The sequence below is a fragment of the Bos grunniens genome, chromosome 10 (genome assembly GCF_055505025.1).
Source record: "Bos grunniens cultivar Pamir isolate PY7600 chromosome 10, Bosgru_T2T1.0, whole genome shotgun sequence".
Lineage (NCBI taxonomy): Eukaryota > Metazoa > Chordata > Mammalia > Artiodactyla > Bovidae > Bos > Bos grunniens.
In genome coordinates, this window is record NC_141174.1 from 81,258,126 (window position 1) to 81,278,721 (window position 20,596).

Here is a 20,596-nt window from a genome sequence, read left to right on the forward strand (position 1 = left end):
CTCCTGTACAATGCCATGAACCTCCGTCCATAGTTCTTCAGGCACTCTATCAGATAGATCTAATCTCTTGAATCTATTTCTCACTTCCACTGTATAATCATAAGGGATTTGATTTAGGTCATACCTGAAAGGTCTAGTGGTTTTCCCTACTTTCTTCAATTGAAGTCTGAATTTGGCAATAAGGAGTTCATGATCTGAGCCACAGTCAGCTCCCGCTCTTGTTTTTGCTGACTGTATAGAGTTTCTCCATCTTTGGCTGCAAAGAATATAATCAATCTGATTTCGGTATCGACCATCTGGTGATGTCCATGTATAGAGTCTTCTTTTGCATTGTTGGAAAAGGGTATTTGCTATGACCAGTGCATTCACTTGGCAAAACTCTGTTAGCCTTTGCCCTGCTTCATTTTGTACTCCAAGGCCAAATTTGCCTGTTACTCCAGGTATATTTTGACTTCCTACTTTTGCATTCCAGTCCCCTATGATGAAAAGGACATCTCTTTTGGGTGTTAGTTCTAGAAGGTCTTATAGGTCTTCATAGAACCGTTCAGTTTCAGCTTCTTCAGCATTACTGGTTGGGGCATAGACTTGGATTACTGTGATAATGAATGGTTTGCCTTGGAAATGAACAGAGATCATTCTGTCATTTCTGAGACTGCAACCAAGTACTGCGTTTCGGATTCTTGTTGACTATGAGGGCTACTCCATTATTTCTAAAGGATTCTTGCCCACAGTAGTAGATATAATGGTCATCCGAATTAAATTCGCCCATTCCGGGCCGTTTTAGCTCACCGATTCCTAAAATGCCGATATCCACTCTTGCCACCTCCTGTTCCTGTGCGAACAGGAAAGACCTGCGGCATGTGAACAGGAGATGGCAAGAGTGAACATTGACATTTTAAGAAAAACAAACAAGCCGATAAAAGTGGACAAAGGACATGAACAAGCAGTTTACGAAATAAGAAACACCAATATCTATAAACATATGAAAAAATTACCTTTAATAAAGAAATATAAATCAAAAAGAGTTTTTTCACCTCGATTGGCAAAAATTTAAATGTTTGGTGAAACTGAGTGCTATGAGGATGTGATGAAAGGGACGCTATCACACAGAATTGCCTTCTCAGGAAGGGACCCAGAGGCTGGAAAAGGGCACAGCTTTTCTGGAGGGCAATTGGCAATTTCTCTCAAAAAGTCAAAGAAACATAATCTTTGCACTGTGGCTTCAACTATTTATTTGGGCCCAGTATAAAGAAGTTCTCCTAGCCAAGTGAACAAACATGCTATTGCAACATCATATATATTAAAGCCATAGTCAACTGAAGCGGACTTCAATAGGTAACTGATAAATCATCCAGATAATGAAACAAGGAATAAGGATGAAGTATGACCTACTGGTCAAAGATCTGCAACATATGACAAACAAGCATGCATTGACACACACAAATAAGGACACGTAAAAAAAGATGGACACAAAATAAGGTCTATCGTCTAGTTAACAGTGTTGAACCAATGCCAGTGTCCTGGTGTTGACGTTGTATGACTGATGTCAAGAAGTCACCCTGGGGGAAGTTGGGCAAAGGGTACATGGGAACTCTATGTATTACTTTTGAGTTTATAATTACCATGAAACTGTAATTACTTCAAAATCAAAAGTTAAAAAAAAAAAAACACAAGGTGGGGAAAGTGTGTAGCGTGTGATTATACAAAGTTTCAAAAGGTAAGAACAATCCCTTTGTCATTAAATTCAAGATGAGTGAGGAAAGCTTATGTAAACAGAGGACAATCCCACCCACCCCTTCACTCCTGAGGGTTTGCTTTCAACAGAATAATAAATTAATCTTAAAGTTCCCCTACTTCCTCTGCAGAGATTAAAGAGTGCATGCTGCTCAAGAATTTGATCTGGCCCAACAAAGAGAAAGCCCTCAGAAGTAGACTGCTCTGTCATTTTGGCAAGGTTTGTGATGGGCCTTATTCATTTCATACTAGAGGCCTCTTTCAATGCTCTAAAAGCAGGACAGGGTATCTGAAACTGCTTTGCATAATAATGGCAAATGTTATCTCCAGAGAGGGCAGGCTGGAACCTCTAGGGAAATGTTTCCCTTTCTTTTGTGGATTCAGCTGCATTGTCCCTAGGAACTTCTGTCGGTTCTTGGAAGATGTGTGTGTGTGTGTGTGTGTGTGTGTGTGTGTGTTCAGTTGATCCAGAAATTTACAGGAACATGAAATATTTCAGGGAACATTTCTTCATCTCACACCAGCAGAGAGATCTCAGGGAAATACATGGAGCTCCAGGGCTGGCCTTGCACTATTGTGCTGGCCTGATATAGCCGAAGCCCACCCTGCTGTTTTCTCCTCAGTCCCTCATAGAAAAATTCAGACTGGCAGGAACCACAGTTACAGAGGATTCTTGCTTCAGAGTGCCCTGCTGCTCAGACAGTGGGGGAAGGACAGATTCTCTGGGAGAACACCCGCTGTGTGTTGGGAGTGGGGTTTTGCACTGCAAAGATTATGAAGGAAAGAAACTGTGAGTACCCAACAAAGCAGATACCTCGATGGAATTAGGAGTCCAGAGGATTTAGTCAGAGTAACATTCGTGAAAGAAAGGGGAGGAAGCAGGATCAAGAAGGAGGAGCTGTGAGACACTGAGATGCAGATCTGACAAACGCCAGACCTACAGGAAGCTCCAAAGCAAAGAGCCCCTTAGAGGAGCCCCGTGTTAGGCACAGAAGTGGCAAGGTCGTTGCGTCACCGTCCTGTCCAGGCACTGGCTGAGGCCATGCTCGCAAGGAGTGACTGCCAGCTGGTGACTGCTAATCATACTCCCCACAGCAAAAGTGAGTCCTTTCTAGAAGAAGGATCTGAACAGTATCTGCATCTCCACGCCTGCCACAGGGACTCTCTCTGAAAGAGGAAAAGGGGAAATCACAGTTTTGAGAACAGGGCTAAGAATTTGGTTGTGCTCATAAAACACTCAATGTGAAGTCATATTAGGTATCCTATTTGGGGGGTTGTCCCCTATATTGTATCCCAGGTGGCACTAGTGATAAAGAACCAGCCTGCCAATGCAGGAGACACAAGCAAGGATACCCCCACCCCTCCCCAAACACAGCAGAAGAAAGCAATCCTGGGCGTGAGGGAAAAGAGAAGCCAAGGCCTGTCTTTCATATATATATAAAATACATATATATATAAGACCCTCTGGAGGAGGGCATAGCAACCCACTCAAGTATTCTTGCCCGGAGAATCCCCATGGACAGAGGAGCCTGGCAGGCTACATAGTCCATGGGGTCGAAAAGCGTCAGACATGACTGAGAAGACTTAGCATACAAGCATACTTGCATATATTTATTTATTTTGCATATATTTATTTACTTATCTGGATGCTCCAGGTCTTAGTTGCAGCCCGCAGGATCTTTAGTTGTGGCATTCAAACTCTTCGCAGCCTGAGGTATCTAGTTCCCCTGACCAGGATCAAACCCAGGCACCCTGCATTGGGAGCAGAGTATTAGTTGCTGGATCACCAAGGAAAGTCCCCAGTGTCTGTCTGTAAAAACCTCTGCATGCTGCTGTGCAGAGTTCCTGAAAAGAACCTGAACGAACACTGGGTGGATGACTTCCATACGGTGTCTACAAATAACTGCCTAAATATAGGGCAATAGGTGGAAAATTTTGAAAAACAAGAAGTTGAATGAACTATGCATTAGAGTCATGAGATTCTAGATGGCGCGATATCTCACAAAATTAATAATCCATTACCTGTGAATAGGCAAAGACTGTGTCAGTCTCTGGCACCTACAATAGATTCACTGTTTTTGTTTTGTTCTGTTGTCTTGGTTGGTTGATTAATTGATTGGTTTGGGGTTCTTGTTTTTTAGTAAATTTATTGCCAACATTTAAAAATCAAACATTTCAGGATTTCCCTGGTGATCCAGTGGCTAAAACTCTGTGCTCCCAGTACAAGGGTCCCGGTTCAGTTCCTAGTCAGGAAGCTCACTCCACATGCCACAACTGAAGATTGAAGATCCCCTGTGCTGGAGCTAAGACCTGCTGCAGCCAAATAAACAAATACATATTTTTTAATCAAATATTTCGTATTAAAACCCAGATTCCTACCTTCTGTTTCCAGTTCCTAAAATCTGGCAATCCTGGGTTGGCCTTGTCAATTACAAACATGAGGGAAACCAGGTGCACCCCAGGTCTGCAAGCAGCAGGTTGGGGGAGTCACCCATCCCATGGGTTCCCAGGCACTGAGACCAAGGTATGCTGCCTCTTATCGCCCTAAGCTTACACCATCAACCACAGTTTAAACCATTCTACACAGAATATATAAAAGGACAGAGCAGCAGGTAAATTCAGTTTAGAAAAAGTTTCATCAGAACTGATTAAATCTCTTTTAAGGTCATTTGACCATAGTCATCAATTGAAAACATTTGACCCAGGATGAAATATACATATTTGTACCAAATACAATATATATATATACACATCCAAGGTTGTTCATTGTAGCAGTGTTTGAAATGGCAAAACACTGGAAGCTATTTAAATGTTCATCGGTGGGAGACTGGCTAAATAAATTATGGAATATCCACACAATGGAATATCTTACAGTTATTTTTAAAAGGGAGAGACAGAATAAAGGGAACTATTGTGAACTACTCAGAACAATCGCCGAGAATGTATTTTAAGAAATGAAAGACAGAAGTGGGGGAAAAGAAGAAAGAAGAGAAACAAGCAATTTGAAGGACATTATGTGTAGTGCCATTCCATTCATGGGAAACGTTTAAGGGGAAAATATGCATGCAAATGCCTAGGAAATTTTTAGAAGGATACACAAGACTAAGAGCTATAGGGGAGCAGGTAAAAGAAGCATAGGGAAGAATTTCTTTTTTACTTTTCACTCTATAACCTTGTGTCTCTTTTAAAAATTGTGAACATGTGTTATTTTTGTAACTTAAAAAATAGATATTTCAATGATTAGAACAAAAATGCATTGATGCAGAAAATAAAATTCCAATTTAGAGAAAATTAATTTCCAAGAAAACTCATTCTCTAATGTCAAAAAAATTAAGAGTAGCTATTCAACACTGACAGCAGATCAGGTTGTCATGACTCATTTTGATTTCACTTATGGAAATAAAACTGCCTACTTCACTGGATTAGACATATTCAATAAAAATTATAAAAAGCACCCAACAGTTGCCAGCACTTAGTAAGTGTTCAATAAAAGTCACTGTTATCACACAGTCCTCCCACACCACACAAGCCTGACTCGTGTCAGGGATGATGAATCAATGAACGAAATGGAATAGCTATAGCAAGATGCAGGACTTGAATTCCACCCCAGGTGAACTTCCTTCCGGACTACAGTCAGCCTTTGAGGAAGATGAGAGTGCAGTCCTCAATCACAGAGGCATCTCCTCAAGATCTGCAGATGGTCCCACCTCTATATAAGAACAACCCCATTACCTATTAAAATCCCCACTTAAAAGAGACTCCTACACATATATGTATTTCCCCCCCAAATTTCCTACCCTCTTCTCCAACAAACCATCTTGATGAATAGTAGAAGCTGAAGACTCTCACCCTTTTTGATTTCCTTCTACATTTTTCTGTTCACAGATTCCCCCCCTAATATCTCTGGCATTCTCTGGAGGCTAAATATACCTCCCGCCCAGACAAGGAGGCTATGTGCTGTTCATGAGCTCCCAGGCCAGAATTCTTTCCCCATACCCTTTGCTCTTTGAGAGGGCTTCTCTTGTTGCAGAGTGTAGGCTCTAGAGCATGTACACTCGGTGGTTGTGGCACAAGGGCTTAGTCACCCCAAGGCTTGTGGTATCTTAAGGCAGATTCTTAACCACTGGACCACCAGAGAAGGCCCTCAAACCTTTTGCTCTTTGGGGTGTGACCTCCCTCAGCCTCCACACACCCCCTACCCCCTGCTAACCTCAACTCCTGGATTTGGCTGCTCACCTCTGGACAGGAAGTGGAGAGAGATCAAATATGACTTATAGGCCTGTCCCTTTGAGCCAAAGCCCTGAGAGGCTCTGCATCAGTCCTAAATCCCCTCCCCCAGCCCCACAGGCAGGTGGCAAGCCCTGGGAAGGGTTCCCACAGTGCATTAGCTCTGAACATGTCAGGAGGAAGAGGAGTGTCATGCTATCCAGCCTCTGTTGTCAATAATTCATGAGGTTCAGACTGAGGGGCACCAGTCAGTCAGTTTTCCCCGCACATGGGGAAAATTAGACTCAAGCTCTCTTATCTCATCGGGATATGCTGAATATCGCAGCTGTATAACATCTCGACTGAGGAATAAACTATAAATCCAGTGCATGCTTGTTATATCATTCACTACTCATACACTTTTAGATGCTGAAATCTTTTTGGCTGCTCAGCTGACTTACACATATACTACCTGAACCTTTAGCAAGTATGAATTCTGTTAAACAGCAATCCCCGGAACTGAATTTCACAGACTGGGATTCTCTCTCCTCTAATTGTAGGGATTGACATCAGGTTGCCAGACTGGTGATTTCACCAACTAACAACCCTTTTCTTAACCTACCCCATCTGCTTTCATCACCTTCTCTTAACAGAAAGACTAACACCAAAAAAAAAAAAAAGAGCAAAAGCATATCCCAGAATAAAGGACTATCTGTTAAATTAAATAAGCTTAGCTTTATGAAACACTGTATTTTCTTTTTATTTTTTGCCTTGAACTAGTGAAAACTTTGCCTTGGATCTACACAGCTTCTCAGTCTGGCATTTGGAGGCCACAGGGTTAAACCAATTCAGACGCTGACACTGGGTCTGTCGGGGCCTTTCTTCAGTGTATCATAAGCCATCCAGATTTATTAATTCTCCCAGAAACCCAGGAGGGAGATCATTTCAGCCCACTTGGCAAAAGTAGGGGCTGAAGTCTTGGACACAGAATTTATAGCTGGAGAGGACCTTTATCTATCATCTACCCCAGCACCCTCAGCTTACAGATGGAAAGCCTGGCTTGTGGCAGCAATAATAATTACTCTATGGTGGCAATAATTACTATGTGTTTAGTAGTTCAAAGTTTATAAAATGCTTTTACATTCAACAAATATTTATTGAACTAGGATGGAGGCTAAGACCTGGGGACACAGTGATTATGGAGAACTTGAGTGCTCCTGAGTGCTCTGAATTTCCACCACTGGTTCGGGGACACTCTAGCCTCCTTGCTACCACTTAGGCCTAGAGAAGTCCTCTAGAGTGGAGGATATAAGAGATCCTGTCAGCTCAGGATCTTTAATTCTGCACACTGGTTACCCCTGGTGATGAGAGTCTGCCCTCGAGGCCTACGGGGATGGAGGAGAACTTGAGCCAGAGTGAAGGGCAGTGCGGGCCTAGCCCTGCTCCTCTCCCATCAGGTGTCTCTCCTAGGCTCCTCCAGGCTCCCCTGAGACCCTCAGGAGGTGAGCTCCCTGGGGACCACGGGCCTCACCCCCATGAGCAATCTCAAAACACCTGCCCTCCTGTGGGCTGTCACAAACGTGGACCCAGGGTTTCTCGGAAAACAAAATCCACCTTGAAGTTTTAGGAAGCAAAAGCAAACAGTTAAAGTCCCCTCTGCCCCAAAAACTGACGTGGGCAAGCAGATGTGGGAGGAGAAGCGGGAGGACAAGAAAGTCTACGAGCTCCCCGAGGTGGGGAGGGCCCTACAGGGAACCGGAACCGACAGTACCATCCCAAGCCGGGGCCGGCCCGGGCGAGCAGGGGATCTAGGGGCGCGGCGGCCACAAACGGCAGGGGGCGCTCTCGGCCACAAACGGCTCCCCTGGCCAAGGGCCCGCGCGGAGCGGGACGAGCTGTCCTGATCTAGGGCTTACGGGGAGCGGGGAGACGGGAGCCGGCAGCCGGGAGGGGAGCGGGCCGCCGAGCAGGAGGTGATTCACCCTTCGCCCTGCCCCTCGCCCTGCCCCACTGTCACCTCCCCTGGGCGGTGCAGAACCCTGAACTGCCAGGCGCCATGATGCAGGTGGGACTGCCTTTGGGTGCCTGTGCGCGGTCGTGGAAGTCGGTCCGGATGGCCAGCTGCGGGATGGCGCGCCGGAACCCGCTGGAGAATAAGGTGGCCCTAGTAACGGCCTCCACTGATGGGTGAGTGCCCGAGCCCGAGTCTCGGAGTCCCCCGTTGTCTGCAAACAGGCACTACCCCTTGTCCTTGGCCTCCCGCGCCCTCTCTTCAGTCCTCCCGTGTGGCCAGAGTTGACCCTGGAAGGAAGGCAGCACGTGGTTGGCCTGCAGCCCCCTTCGGATTCCGCTCCCCCACCTTTGCAGTTATCAGCTCTCTTGCCGCCTCTGGCCCGAGTCTGCCGCCTTGGTGCTGCCCCTCACCCCACCCCGTCTATCCTGTCTCCTGGGGTTCTGGGCCGCCCCAATCAACTGGCTCCACCTAGAGTCTGGGAAGACCAGAGGCCAGAAGTCCAAGACAGTCCAGATTCCAAACACCCTATCCACTGCCTACACCGACTGTGGAAATGTTCCAGACACCCCACTGTGGCACCCCCAGGAGCCTCACAGAACTTTGCCCCTTCCCTAGAGGGCATACAAGTCATGTGTCCAGATTCTTGTTTAGTCCCGTGTATTGTGGCCTCCCTTGCCCAGCCTGTTTCTTACCAACCACTGTTAACTACCCTGTTTCTCATTCCCACAGACCCCTGCTAGATGCCAGCTCTTCACAAAGCTAGAGTACATATAAATGGGGAAACCTAATGGCTAACAAGGAGAAGGCGATGGCACCCCACTCCAGTACTCTTGCCTGGAAAATCCCATGGATGGAGGAGCCTGGTGGGCTGCAGTCCATGGGGTCGCGAAGAGTCGGACACGGCTGAGCGACTTCACTTTCACTTCCCACTTTCATGCACTGGAGAAGGAAATGGCAACCCACTCCAGTGTTCTTGCCTGGAGAATCCCAGGGGCGGGGGAGCCTGGTGGGCTGCCGTCTATGGGGTCGCACAGAGTCAGACACGATGAAGCGACTTAGCCGCAGCAGCAATGGCTAACAAGTGCAAAATGTGTGACCCTGGGGGCTTCCCTGGAGGTCCAGTGGCTAAGACTCCATGCTCTCAATGCAGGAGGCCCAGGTTCAATCCCTGGTCAGGGAACTAGATCCCACATGGACCAACCAAGACCCATATAGCCAGATAGATCATTTTTTTTTTTTTAATGTGTAATCCTTTCTCCTATGAATGTAAAAAATTTATGTTTGTAACCAGAGACCTCCAGTTTCATATGTACCCCAAAACATAACTCAGTCTGTTTAGTTCTGATGCTGGGAAAGACTGAAGGCAGGAGAAGGGGATGACAGAGGATGAGGTGGTTGGATGGCATCACTGACTCAAGGGACATGAGTTTGAGTAAACTCCGGGAGTTGGTGATGGACAGGAAAGCCTGGGTGCTGCAGTCCATGGGATCACAAAGAGTCGGACATGACTGAGTGACTGAACTGAACTGACTGAACCAGAGACCCCGTTTCATATGTACCCCAAAACATAACTAACAATAGAATATTGAGATGATGTAGACTACTGTCCTAAGGAAACTATTTACGGGTAGAGGCTTTTCTGAGAGAGACTCTCCAATCATGGAAATCACTGCTGCTTGTTATACCCCTAAGTCATTTCTCTCTCCCCTCAGTCCCTGTAGGGTATGGAGCCTATGACCCATGGTGGATAACACCTGTGGAAAGTGTTATCACTTCCTGGGAACCTAGACTGAGGGCCAAAACCATAATAAAAAGAGTAAACCAGTACCAAAAAGATGCTAAGCATGTCCATCTGTATGGTGATGGCTGTGCCATTAACCCTAACACGTGGAGGCCCTACAGAAAGAGCTGGAATTCAAAGCCCAGGCAGCCTGACTTAAGAGCCCATACTCTCACCCTCTTCCTGTTCTGGGCTTAAAAGTCCTTATCTCTCTCTGCCCACAGGATCGGTTTTGCCATCGCCCGGCGTCTGGCCCAGGACGGGGCCCACGTGGTGGTCAGCAGCCGGAAGCAGCAGAATGTAGACCGGGCAGTGGCAACGCTGAAAGGGGAGGGGCTGAGCGTCATGGGCACCGTGTGCCACGTAGGGAAGGCTGAGGACCGGGAGCGGCTGGTGGCCACGGTAAGCAGCAAGCATACGGGTCCAGAGCCATGAGATAGTGGAAGGGAGGCAGCCTGAGCTGGCCTTCCTGGACAACATGGGTGTGATCGAAACCAGCACTGTTCACTAAAATAAAATAGTGTATTCTGCATACCCACACCAGTCCACCAGCACATTTTCACGTGTGCCTTTCGGTTCTGTCTCCGAGAATCATCCCATCTCAGTCAGAGAACCAAAAAACACTCTACTATTTCTACCCTGCATTGTGCCTTGGGGCACCCAGAAAACTCCAGCTGGTCCTGGTTCTCCAGTAGCTTCCAGTCTAATTGGGCAGATGAGAAGGGTAAATAGGCATTCCCACTATGAGCTAAGAAACAACCAATCCCCTGTTTTTCAGTTTATAAAGCTGAGTGCCCAGGAACGTATAGGAAGCAGCCCATTATGTTTCAACCACCTACTGTGTGCCATTCACTTTGTCTCAAGCCTTTCACAGGTTATCTCCAAACAACAACCCAAGCAAGGGCAGGACTATGCTCCCTGTTTAAAGAATGGTTCAGAAAGCTGGAGCAACACCCCAAGGTCCCACAACTAGTAAGGGAAGAGGTGTGAGCCAACCCAGACTTACCAGCTACCTCTGTGTTTGTGCTAGTCACTGAGTCATGTCCAACTTTTGTGATCCCATGGACTGTAGCCCACCAGACTCCTCCATCTATGGAATTCCCCAGGCAAGAATACTGGAGTGCCTAGCCATTCCCTTCTCCAGGGGATTTTCCAGACCCAGATATCTAACCCGGGTCTCCTGCATTGCAGGCAGATTCTTTACCATCTCAGCCACCAGGGAAGCCAAGCTACCTGCAAACTACCAAGCATTTCCCTTCCAGGTCAGGCCTTAGGTGCCCTCTTGGACTTTAGTCTCAAAGAAAGTGGCTAAGCCACTGTTGAGAGTTGGTTGGCACCAGTCTTGCAGGTAAACGTCTTACAAAGGAGGCCACTCTTTCCTAGGCTCAGGGCACACCCTTTATTTCTTGGAGTGGCAGGAAGAATCTACCCAAGGATGGGAAGCAAAAGATTGTGCTGACAGAATGAAAAGCGGTGGAAATAATTTGGGTAATCTTAGACAAGGAGGGCATGAAACGATTGTAGACAGTGGCATAGTAGACAGCATAAGTTATTCCATTTGTCAGGAGTCATTTGGCAGATGCTCAAATGTGCATTGGAGAGAATCAGTTGTGGGTCCAAGAAGGCCACCATGCCTGGCCACCTCTGCCATCTCTGCTGGACGGGAGCCTGAGACCTTGATCCTTAGGGTGGGAGCCACCTGGGATCCTGGGCCAACTAGTGGCCATGTGAAATGTACGTGGCTACCTATTGTCAAAATCCTGCTGGGAAGGTGGCTTTGGATCCTCACTAGGTCCCCTTTGCCCATCCTGCAGCTCTGACCCAGAAGTGGGGTTTGAGCTAGACTTTGAGGAGTGGGTAGGACTAGGCAGATGGCATAGGGCCAGGATCCCAAATGATCCTGCAAAATGAGCAGATAGTCAAGGAAGGGAAGGTGGGGTGCTCTGTGAACCCACAGTGTGAGAGCAGAGACTCAGGAGCCCTGGTAGGAAATGGGTCACGTGGGAAGGATGGGGGACATGGACCTCCATGGCCTCCCAAAGGAGTTTAGACATTCTTGGAGGAGATAAGAATCCATGCGAGATTTTGAGCAAGGTGGAAATAATTACTAAAGAACAATAATCTGGCACTGGCAGGAAGGATATATTGGAGAAACGAAGACTCTGGGCAAGGACATTGGTGAGGAAGCTGACGCTGCCACTTGGGTCTAGAGCAGTGGCAGGAAGACCAGAACAGGTGTTCCTAAGAGGTGTTTAGTGGGAACCAACCAAATTTTTCCCCCCTGGCTGGTGTCAAGAAATTGGACGAGGAGGGATGAATCAAAATTGACTCTCAAGTAGTTGAAAAGACCAGTGTCGAGTGGAGAATGATAGGATACTTGTTGGCAGTTTGAGATGAGTCCTGCCTATGGCCAGCCACTAGCCTGTGATGAGGGAAGCTGCTGCCCTGAGCATGGTTATTCCCCAGTGGCCTCCTAAGCTGCACCTTGAAGCCTCTCAAAGGCAGCATGAGCTGAAACCAGATCAGCCACTTCTCCACTTGATTCTACTTAAAAAAAAAAAAAAAATAGACCTGTCAGAACACAGAGCAAGCAACGCTTAACCACTTTAGGGTAGCAATCACACAATTTAGAGCAAGCCTTAGAAGACACCTGGGTGGTCATAGCAAATATGCCATTAATCTTCCACGGTTCTCTGTCTCTGTTCAGTCAAAAGCCAGCCTGCTCTCCTCTCCATGCTCATAGGCCTAGAAGGAGACTGGGACGGGATGCACAGACCAACCGGAAGAGCGCTCCAGGCGATTCTGTGGCAGTCCGCTGGCTCCCCACCCCTAACACATTGGCCCAGCACGCATCACTTTCTGATGCATCCTGCGTTTTCCTTGAGACTTACACAGAGCCGAGGCAGGTGGCCTGGACATCAAAATTTAGACACTGCAGGAGAGTACTAATACAGGTTTTGCAAAGATTATGTGATCTTAAAATGTGTTAAATTTACGTGTTGACAGTCCAGGCATCCTCCTCAGCAGTGTGGAAGCAACTGAGCTTAGCACCTAGTTAGCAAGAATAATTAGTTAAAAACGGGAGTTAGCAGATGGTACACATTGTTAATAACACCCCTCTGTGTGCCAAATCGGGAAGCACAAAGTTGATTGAGGGCCCATTTAGTGCCGTTTGCCCAAGGCATCAAAATTGCCAAGTCTGGGCAAATGTGAAGTCTGTTTGCCCAGTGGCAGAATGCTGGCAGAAAGACTGTTTGGCTATTCGTTACTCCAGCACATGCCTTCACCACCTACTTACAGTTTATTAAGGAGTTAGCTGTTGGCTCTCTTGGTTTTCCCAGTTTAAATCTCAGTTTCTGCCTTGCATCTTCCATGCCTCTAGGCCAAAAAAATAAAAGCAGGAAGTGGGGGAGGGGATTAAAAGGCATCATAACTGAGCGTGGAACTGCTTTAAGCCCAGACTGGCGTCTCCTCCATCATGGCCCTCCTGGATAGCCAGTTTCATAGTGACCCCCAACTCACTTTCGGAGGACTCTTATGAATTAGCTCTGGGTTAGAGAGTCAATTCTGCCACCACTAACTAGCCCTGTGCCCTGAGCATATCACCTCTCCAAAGACTCAATGAGCAGAACTCCTCTTCTTAGCTGGTCCTGATACGTCATTACTAAGCTGTATGACCTTGAGAAATGAACTTCCCTGAACCTCAGTTTTATCACCTTCACCGTGAGGACATTGGGTGAGATGACCTCAAAGGCCCCTCCCAGTGGCAACTTTCTGTGGGTCTATTTAAACTCACTTTTCCATTCAGGTACATGTGGACAGGCTGAGTTTGAGTAATGGTAACTCATTCAAGGGAAACTGGTCAGTAAGCACTTGGAGAAATGGGGCTAGGATAAAAGAGGAAGGGTCTAGAAATGGATTTTGAGGTGAAAGCTGAGGCCATGAGAATAAAGGAGTTCCGAAAGGGGAAGTCAAAAGAGAAAGGATCAGTGACAGCCTTAGAAGAAGTGGGAGCAGGAAGAAGAGATTGCAAAAGAAATAAGACAACCTTAAATGTTTTACCAGTAGAGCTTGGGGCTTCCCTGGTGACTCAGTGGTAGAGAATCTGTCTGCCAATGCAAGAGATGCAGGTTCGATCCCCTGGAGAAGGAAATGGCAACCCATTCCAGTATTCTTACATGGGAAACCCCACGGACGGAGGAGCCTGGCAGGTTACAGTCGTCAGGACTGTAAGAGCTGGACAGTTTAGGGACTGAACAACAGCAGAGCTTGGGGTGCTTTTGAAGAGAAAATGCTTTAAGGAAAAGAGTTCATTTTGACAACTGTCCTTAAGAAGGAACCCTTTACCAATATTGATAAATGCACCTCCCTTACTGTCCTGTATGAAAAGGCAAAAAGATAGGACACTGAAAGACGAACTCCCCAGGTCAGTAGGTGCCCAATATGCTACCGGAGATCAGTGGAGAAATAACTCCAGAAAGAATGAAGGGATGGAGCCAAAGCAAAAACAACACCCAGTTGTGGATGTGACTGGTGATAGAAGCAAGGTCCGATGCTATAAAGAGCAATATTGCATAGGAACCTGGAGTTGGGAAAGATTGAAGGCAGGAGGAGAAGGGGACAACAGAGGATGAGATGGTTAGATGGCATCACCGACTCAATGGACATGAGTTTTGGTGGACTCTGGGAGTTGGTGATGGACAGGGAGGCCTGGTGTGCTGAGGTTCATGGGGTTACAAAGAGTCGGACACGAATGAGGGACTGAACTGAACTCAACTGAACTTACTGTGCTGTAGCCCTAATTCAGATCTTCCTCCTCTCTAGGCTGTGAAGCTTCATGGCGGCGTGGACATCCTGATCTCCAATGCTGCCGTCAACCCTTTCTTTGGAAGCTTGATGGATGTCCCCGAGGAGGTGTGGGACAAGGTAAGAAGGGATGAGAGCAGCAGGGGGTGGGCCTCAGAAGATGGCACACACTCAGTCTGCTTTTAGAATGCACTTGTCAAGTGCAGTGTAAATGTGAGGAATCCTTGCAATTTGCCACACACCTGCAGCGCACCTGGTAAAGGGCGAATGGAGGTAGGGGGCTTCCTTTGTCCCTGTCTTTCTCTTTCATTTCTGCTTCTCCGCAATCTCGTTTTCATTGACTCCTTGCTGTCTTCTGCTTCCCTCCCCCAGCTCTCTCCCCTCTACCACCGTGGGCTTATCCAAGCTCTTCTTCCTGGTTTATTTCCAGCAGGCATGGCAGCTAATATGTCAATAACTAATACACTCAGACTTACACACCACCCTTCCCCCTCTCAGCTCCCAAAACAAATGATTTTTCATTAGTTGGAAAACTTTAATAGCCGCTAGTTAAGTGAAATATCAATTCTAGTGAAATGAACTAAGTTGCCGCTTTATGACATACAGCCTTTGAAAAAGACTTGCACTCTTTCTTAACTCCAATGTCAAGAACATCTGAGATCCAGATGTCTAAATTCAAGGAACAGAATATTGGTTTTCATGTGAGGGTGTATAATTACATTATATTTATAAGGTATATCACACACCTACATTCTTTAATTATAAAGCCTTAATTGAAAGATTTGTCTTTGTTTACTAAGGTTAATACTCCCACATGATTTGGAAATGCTAAATTTTTTATGATCTCCCATGGTTTTGCCTTTTACCCTGATGTCATCAATAATTTCTCAACACTGAAATTTAAAGATACTAAAATATTCTAGTTTGTTTATCAGTGTTCCACAGACATAGAGACCAAAGTGCCAAAATGGTCTTCAGTGAGTCAGTTCCTGATTGATATTCTTTAAAGCAGAGAAACATCTTTCATGAGCAGTCTGAATAGGGACCACATGAAAATCAGTTATAAACTGAGTAATTTTTCTTTCTAGTTGGCTTTTTTTTTTAATATCATAATATATCAAATCTAAATGCAGTGGTTGATCCTTGATTGAGCCCTGGACTTTTAAAATAAGGCCATTTGGGGGACAATTGGGGAAGATTTTTTATGGACAGTATATTAAGTAAAATCATGATTATCAATGTTAAATTTCTTGGGTGTGATAGTGAATGGTGGTGTGTAAGAACATCCTTATTATTTGGAAATAATGCTAAAGCGTTTAGGGCTACAGTATTATAATGTCTGCAACTTACCTTCCAAGGGTAAGGAAAAAGCTGCATAAGCACATAGTTAGGGCAAATGGCTGGAGAAGGCAATGGCACCCCACTCCAGCACTCTTGCCTGGAAAATCCCATGAACGGAGGAGCCTGGTGGGCTGCAGTCCATGGGGTCGCCAAGAGTCGGACATGACTGAACGTCTTCACTTTCACTTTTCACTTTCACTTTTCACTTTCATGCATTGGAGAAGGAAATGGCAACCCACTCCAGTGTTCTTGCCTGGAGAATCCCAGGGACAGGGGAGCCTGGTGGGCTGCCGTCTATGGGGTCGCACAGAGTCAGACACGACTGAAGCGACTTAGCAGCAGCAGCAGCAGCAACAGGGCAAATGGCACAAAATGTAAACAACTGGTGAATGTAGTTAAAGGATATCCAGATAGTCATTGTCCCTCTATTTCAACTTATCTGTAAGAGTGAAAATTTTCAAAATAAATAGTTACATGGGGAGAATGGGAGGGGATTATCCCAGCAGTGCCTGGAACAATGTAAACAAGGCTCACGCATTGGTTTTAAATTACAGATGTACAGTTTTGATTTTAGACTATGTCCCAGCTCCCCCAGTAGTGCCTCCTCATGATCCCATGTGCCAATAATTATCCAGCCAGCCAGTCAATCCTGGAGGGCCAAGAGCATCTCCCTCGCTAACTCAGAAGCCAGAAAAGTGCTGGAACAACCCCAAGTGCCTGAGGTCAGGCCACATTTTCCCTGAGAATCACGGCTCACTCTGGGGCAGGTCCAGGAAGCCAGCCCAAATCCCAGGCTCTCGCTAGTTGGAAGACAGTTCAGCTCAAGTCCAAGAGAGTCTTGAAAGTTCAGATCCATTCTGGGTCAGATCAGACTTAGGAAACAAGATGAAGCAGGCTCCATTCTTTCTCACCCAAACCCCAAAATGGGTCATTCTCTAGCTGTCATTCTCAAAGCTCCCTCTCTCTGGGCCGTGGTGTCTTCACTTGTAAGCTCTGGGTAAATCATCTCTAGGACCTCTGCCAACCCTAACAAACAGATCCTGGGGACCCCACTTAACTCTCCATCACCCTGCCTTCTGAAGCCTTCTGAAGACCCTCATGCTGTTCCCCCTCTTCTTTCTGTTGCAGATTCTGGACGTTAACGTGAAGGCCACGGCCCTGCTGACAAAGGCAGTGGTGCCAGAGATGGCGAAACGAGGGTACAGGGAAGGAGGGACCAGGGCGTGCTGGGCCCCTCGCAGGCCGCGGGCGGGGGTCCGTGACAGCAGAGCCGTTCTGCTCTTTTTTCAGAGGCGGCTCGATAGTGATCGTGTCCTCCATAGCAGCCTACAGCCCCCTTCCTGTAAGAACCCCCTTCTCTGCTACATTTATCCTTTCCTCCATCCTGTACCTTCCATTCCTCCAGTCACCCTAGGAAGTGTGTGTCCCCTTTTGGAATCACACCACCTTCCAGCGAAATAGAGGCCTTGCCTCCACAAATGTTAACCTAGGGGCGGTTTTGCCATAACAGTTTCTAACTGGGACCCTCTTTAACAAGAGATGCCCTATTACCAGTTGCCCGTTCTATCTTATGTTAAGAACCAAGAATGAGGTGGAGTTGAAGAGACTAACCCAATCCTCTCCTTTCCCCAGAGCCTGGGTCCTTACAACGTTTCTAAAACAGCCTTGCTGGGCCTCACTAAGAACCTGGCCCTCGAACTGGCAGAGTTGAATGTTCGGGTGAACTGCCTGGCGCCTGGACTCATCAGGACTAGCTTCAGCCGTGTGGTGAGGAAGGGGAGTCCTGCATCCCACTGGGAATTCTAAAGGGCATCTTCTCAATGGAGGAGCCCAGCTCCTGGGTCCTGAGCTCCCAACCACTCCCACCCCCTGCCCTGGGCTTTTCCACCCTCCCCCTCCATACCAGCCATGTGTCCAGACCAGATCCCCACACTATCCTTTCCTAAGATGCACACTGAGACTGAGGAATTCAGATGCCACTCAGGCCATTTCATATTTCCTTAAGTGGATGAGACCTGGGGCAACCCACCAAAATGCCTCCTTAGGACCTGAAGAGAATGGAGCAGAAGAGGGCAGTGGGTAGTGACTGGGAGCTGGGAAGGACTGGGAAATGAAGGGGGCACCTCTCCATCCTTCCTCTCAATAGATGTGAGGGCGGGCAATTTGTCCTTTCACTGTCCCTCAGAGGAAGTGATTTTCCTTTTTCCTGCAGTTGTGGGAGGATCCGGCAAGACAGGAGAGCATAAAAGCTGCCTTTCAGATCAAAAGGTAAGGCTGTCACAGGGGAGGCTGAGGAGGGATAAAGATGGAAAGGTCTGGTCCCTCGAAGCCCATAGCTTGCTGTCTCTCAGTCCCGCAGACAACACAGCCATCCTTTCCTTGCTTCAAATACACAGACTTCACAAGTTTGTGAACAGAGCGTCACTACAGTGGTGTGTGCAGGGAGTCTGCCTCCTTGCAAAAACCAAACACAGAGGCATCCAGGTTTAGCAGAGCAGAGCCCTGGGGGAGGCCCTGACTCCTCTCTCCACCTGGGTGTTTGCCTCCACCTCTGGGTGTCCCCAAGGATCAGGGACCAAAACCGAAATCAAAGCGTGCTGTTTTAGTTTCCCTGGAATCAAAAGAGTCATGTTTCCAAAGCTCAGGTTGATGATCCTACCATTCAAATAAAAGGATCCTACCATTCAAATAAAAGTCTCCAAACTTCCCTTGCCTAAGAAAACTAGCCTCTTCCCCCAAAAGGTCAGGCACCTTCATCTGGCTCCCTGTCCTCTAAGTTCTCTGCCTCTTTCCAGTCTCTGGCTTCCGGGAGCTCTCTTGTCTTTAGCTCCTCCACCTTGTCCCCTCAAGGACATGTACCAGCAATGCCTACTTGAGGAGGGAGATGCTCTCAAGTGCTCCTAAAGCCATTCTCATGTCAGGCATGAGCTGCAGGCCTAGTCCATTAATCAGTCAGGGCATTGTCATCCTTGAGCCACAGTGAATGATCTGGCCCCGAGCTTTTCAGTCTTGGATGCGCATTAGAATCAGCTGAGTAGTTGTGAAACCACAGATGCTCAAGCGTCACTCCCAGAGATTCTTTGTTAATTGGTCCAAGGCAGGACCTAGGCATCTTTAGTGAGGGAAGGGGAGGGAAGGAGAAGTTGAGCCTCTCAGATGACGACAGTGTGTAGCTAGGATGGAGAACCACTAATCCAGTCCTTCTAGGTTTGAAGTACCCACTCCACCCACCTCTAGAGCATTCTGTGGCAGTTAGATTAAAGTGTTCCCTAACTATGCAATCACTGATACAAACACTGAGAATTAGCACAGTCTCACAAAATGACTTTGAGACAAAAATAGATTCCTGAAAAAGTTGTCTGTGAATTGAAGCTGTACAAATGGAATCATTTTAAACAAATCATTTACTATCTCACAGACTCTCTGATATTTGAATAGTATGCACACATGTGAAACAAATTATTGGAAGAATGAAATAGCCAGGTTATCTATGTAACTTTGGATTTTGGTGTCCTGAGTTCTCTAAAAAACAAAGTATCCCCATATTATATGAATATAATGTGTGGTGGTTTTTGCAGAGTACAGTATTAATGCTTCTATTGAATTATAACAGCTTATAATAATGGTAGCCCTATTTTATGGACAATTCACTGATCCTGAAAAATTGCCTGATACTTTAGCAAATTCCATTCCCTGTTTGATTTTTACTCCTTTCCTTTTTCCCTGCTTCCCAGGATAGGCGAGCCAGAGGATTGTGCCGGCATCGTGTCTTTCCTGTGCTCTGAAGACGCCAGCTACATCACTGGGGAGACAGTGGTGGTAGCTGGAGGGAGCCTATCCCACCTCTAAGGACGTGGAGAGCATCTACCAGGGCAGAGATTGGGCTCCAACTCCAGAGTCCTGTTCCCGAATCAATCAACTGGCCTTTCCCACCTCTGCCTAGCATACTGCTACCCTTACACCATAACACCCCCCTGCCACACACACACACACACACACACACACACACACATACACACACAAATCAATTATGCCCTGTGAAAAGCTCCAGCATTCTCTGCTATCAAGGTGTGGTCTTAGGAGGATTCACGCTATTGCTGTAGCCTTGGACAAAGACATCCCTTGAGAGAACAGGGCAGGCCTGCTGAGAGGGCTTAGTCTACTGTGGTAAAGAGCAAATAGTATTATTTTCTAGGCATCAGGGAAATTTGAGGGAGATGGGACAGAAGGAACTTGGAGTGGAAGGAACTGAGTTGGAAATTAACAACTTGCAAATGAGGTGCAAATAAAAAGGAGATGATCACGATGCTTTGAGTCAATGTGCTCATTTTTCAGTGTAGGGTGCATAGGTGTGATAGCCGAGCACAGCGTTAAGTCTGAGTGGACTGGATTCCCCTAGTATGTTCCCAGATGCTAAGTCTGGATCCTCCTAACCCTCCTCCTTGTCTCCAGGACCTGAGCGTAATGCTGAGGGTGGAGGTGTTTGCAGAGCTGCCAGCTGGGAGGAGGTGGCACGGGAATTCCCAGGTGCTACTCTCGGCTCACACCCGCGGGGATGGTGCCAAGAACATCGCAGGGATCACCGAGGCCGGGAAAGCGGGAAAGGAAGGTCGAACTTCCCCAGATGTGGCCAGGTCCTCTCCTAGCATCGCCCTTGGCCGCAAGTTCCTTCCTTCGAGGGTCAGCGAGGACGAGCCAGACGCGTCCCGAGCAAG

At 47.0% G+C, this 20,596-nt stretch overlaps 1 protein-coding gene and 1 long non-coding RNA gene across 2 annotated transcripts; one reads left to right on the forward strand and one right to left on the reverse strand.

Annotated features, from left to right (window-relative positions):
- Positions 1-971: 971 nt before the first annotated feature.
- LOC147365159 (uncharacterized) lies at positions 972-8,381 on the reverse strand. Its single transcript, XR_015135191.1, has 3 exons — positions 8,300-8,381; positions 3,373-3,486; positions 972-2,901 (listed from the first exon to the last, which is right to left on the reverse strand). It is a non-coding gene; the product is annotated as an uncharacterized LOC147365159 (long non-coding RNA).
- LOC147365160 (dehydrogenase/reductase SDR family member 4) lies at positions 7,838-20,187 on the forward strand. The gene is made up of 8 exons (XM_086322482.1): positions 7,838-8,127; positions 9,959-10,136; positions 14,559-14,660; positions 17,010-17,080; positions 17,172-17,223; positions 17,514-17,648; positions 18,094-18,149; positions 19,616-20,187. The coding sequence occupies exons 1-8, from the start codon at positions 7,997-7,999 to the stop codon at positions 19,728-19,730; spliced, it is 840 nt and encodes a 279-aa protein (XP_086178608.1). The 5' UTR covers positions 7,838-7,996; the 3' UTR covers positions 19,731-20,187.
- The last annotated feature ends 409 nt before the right edge of the window (positions 20,188-20,596 follow it).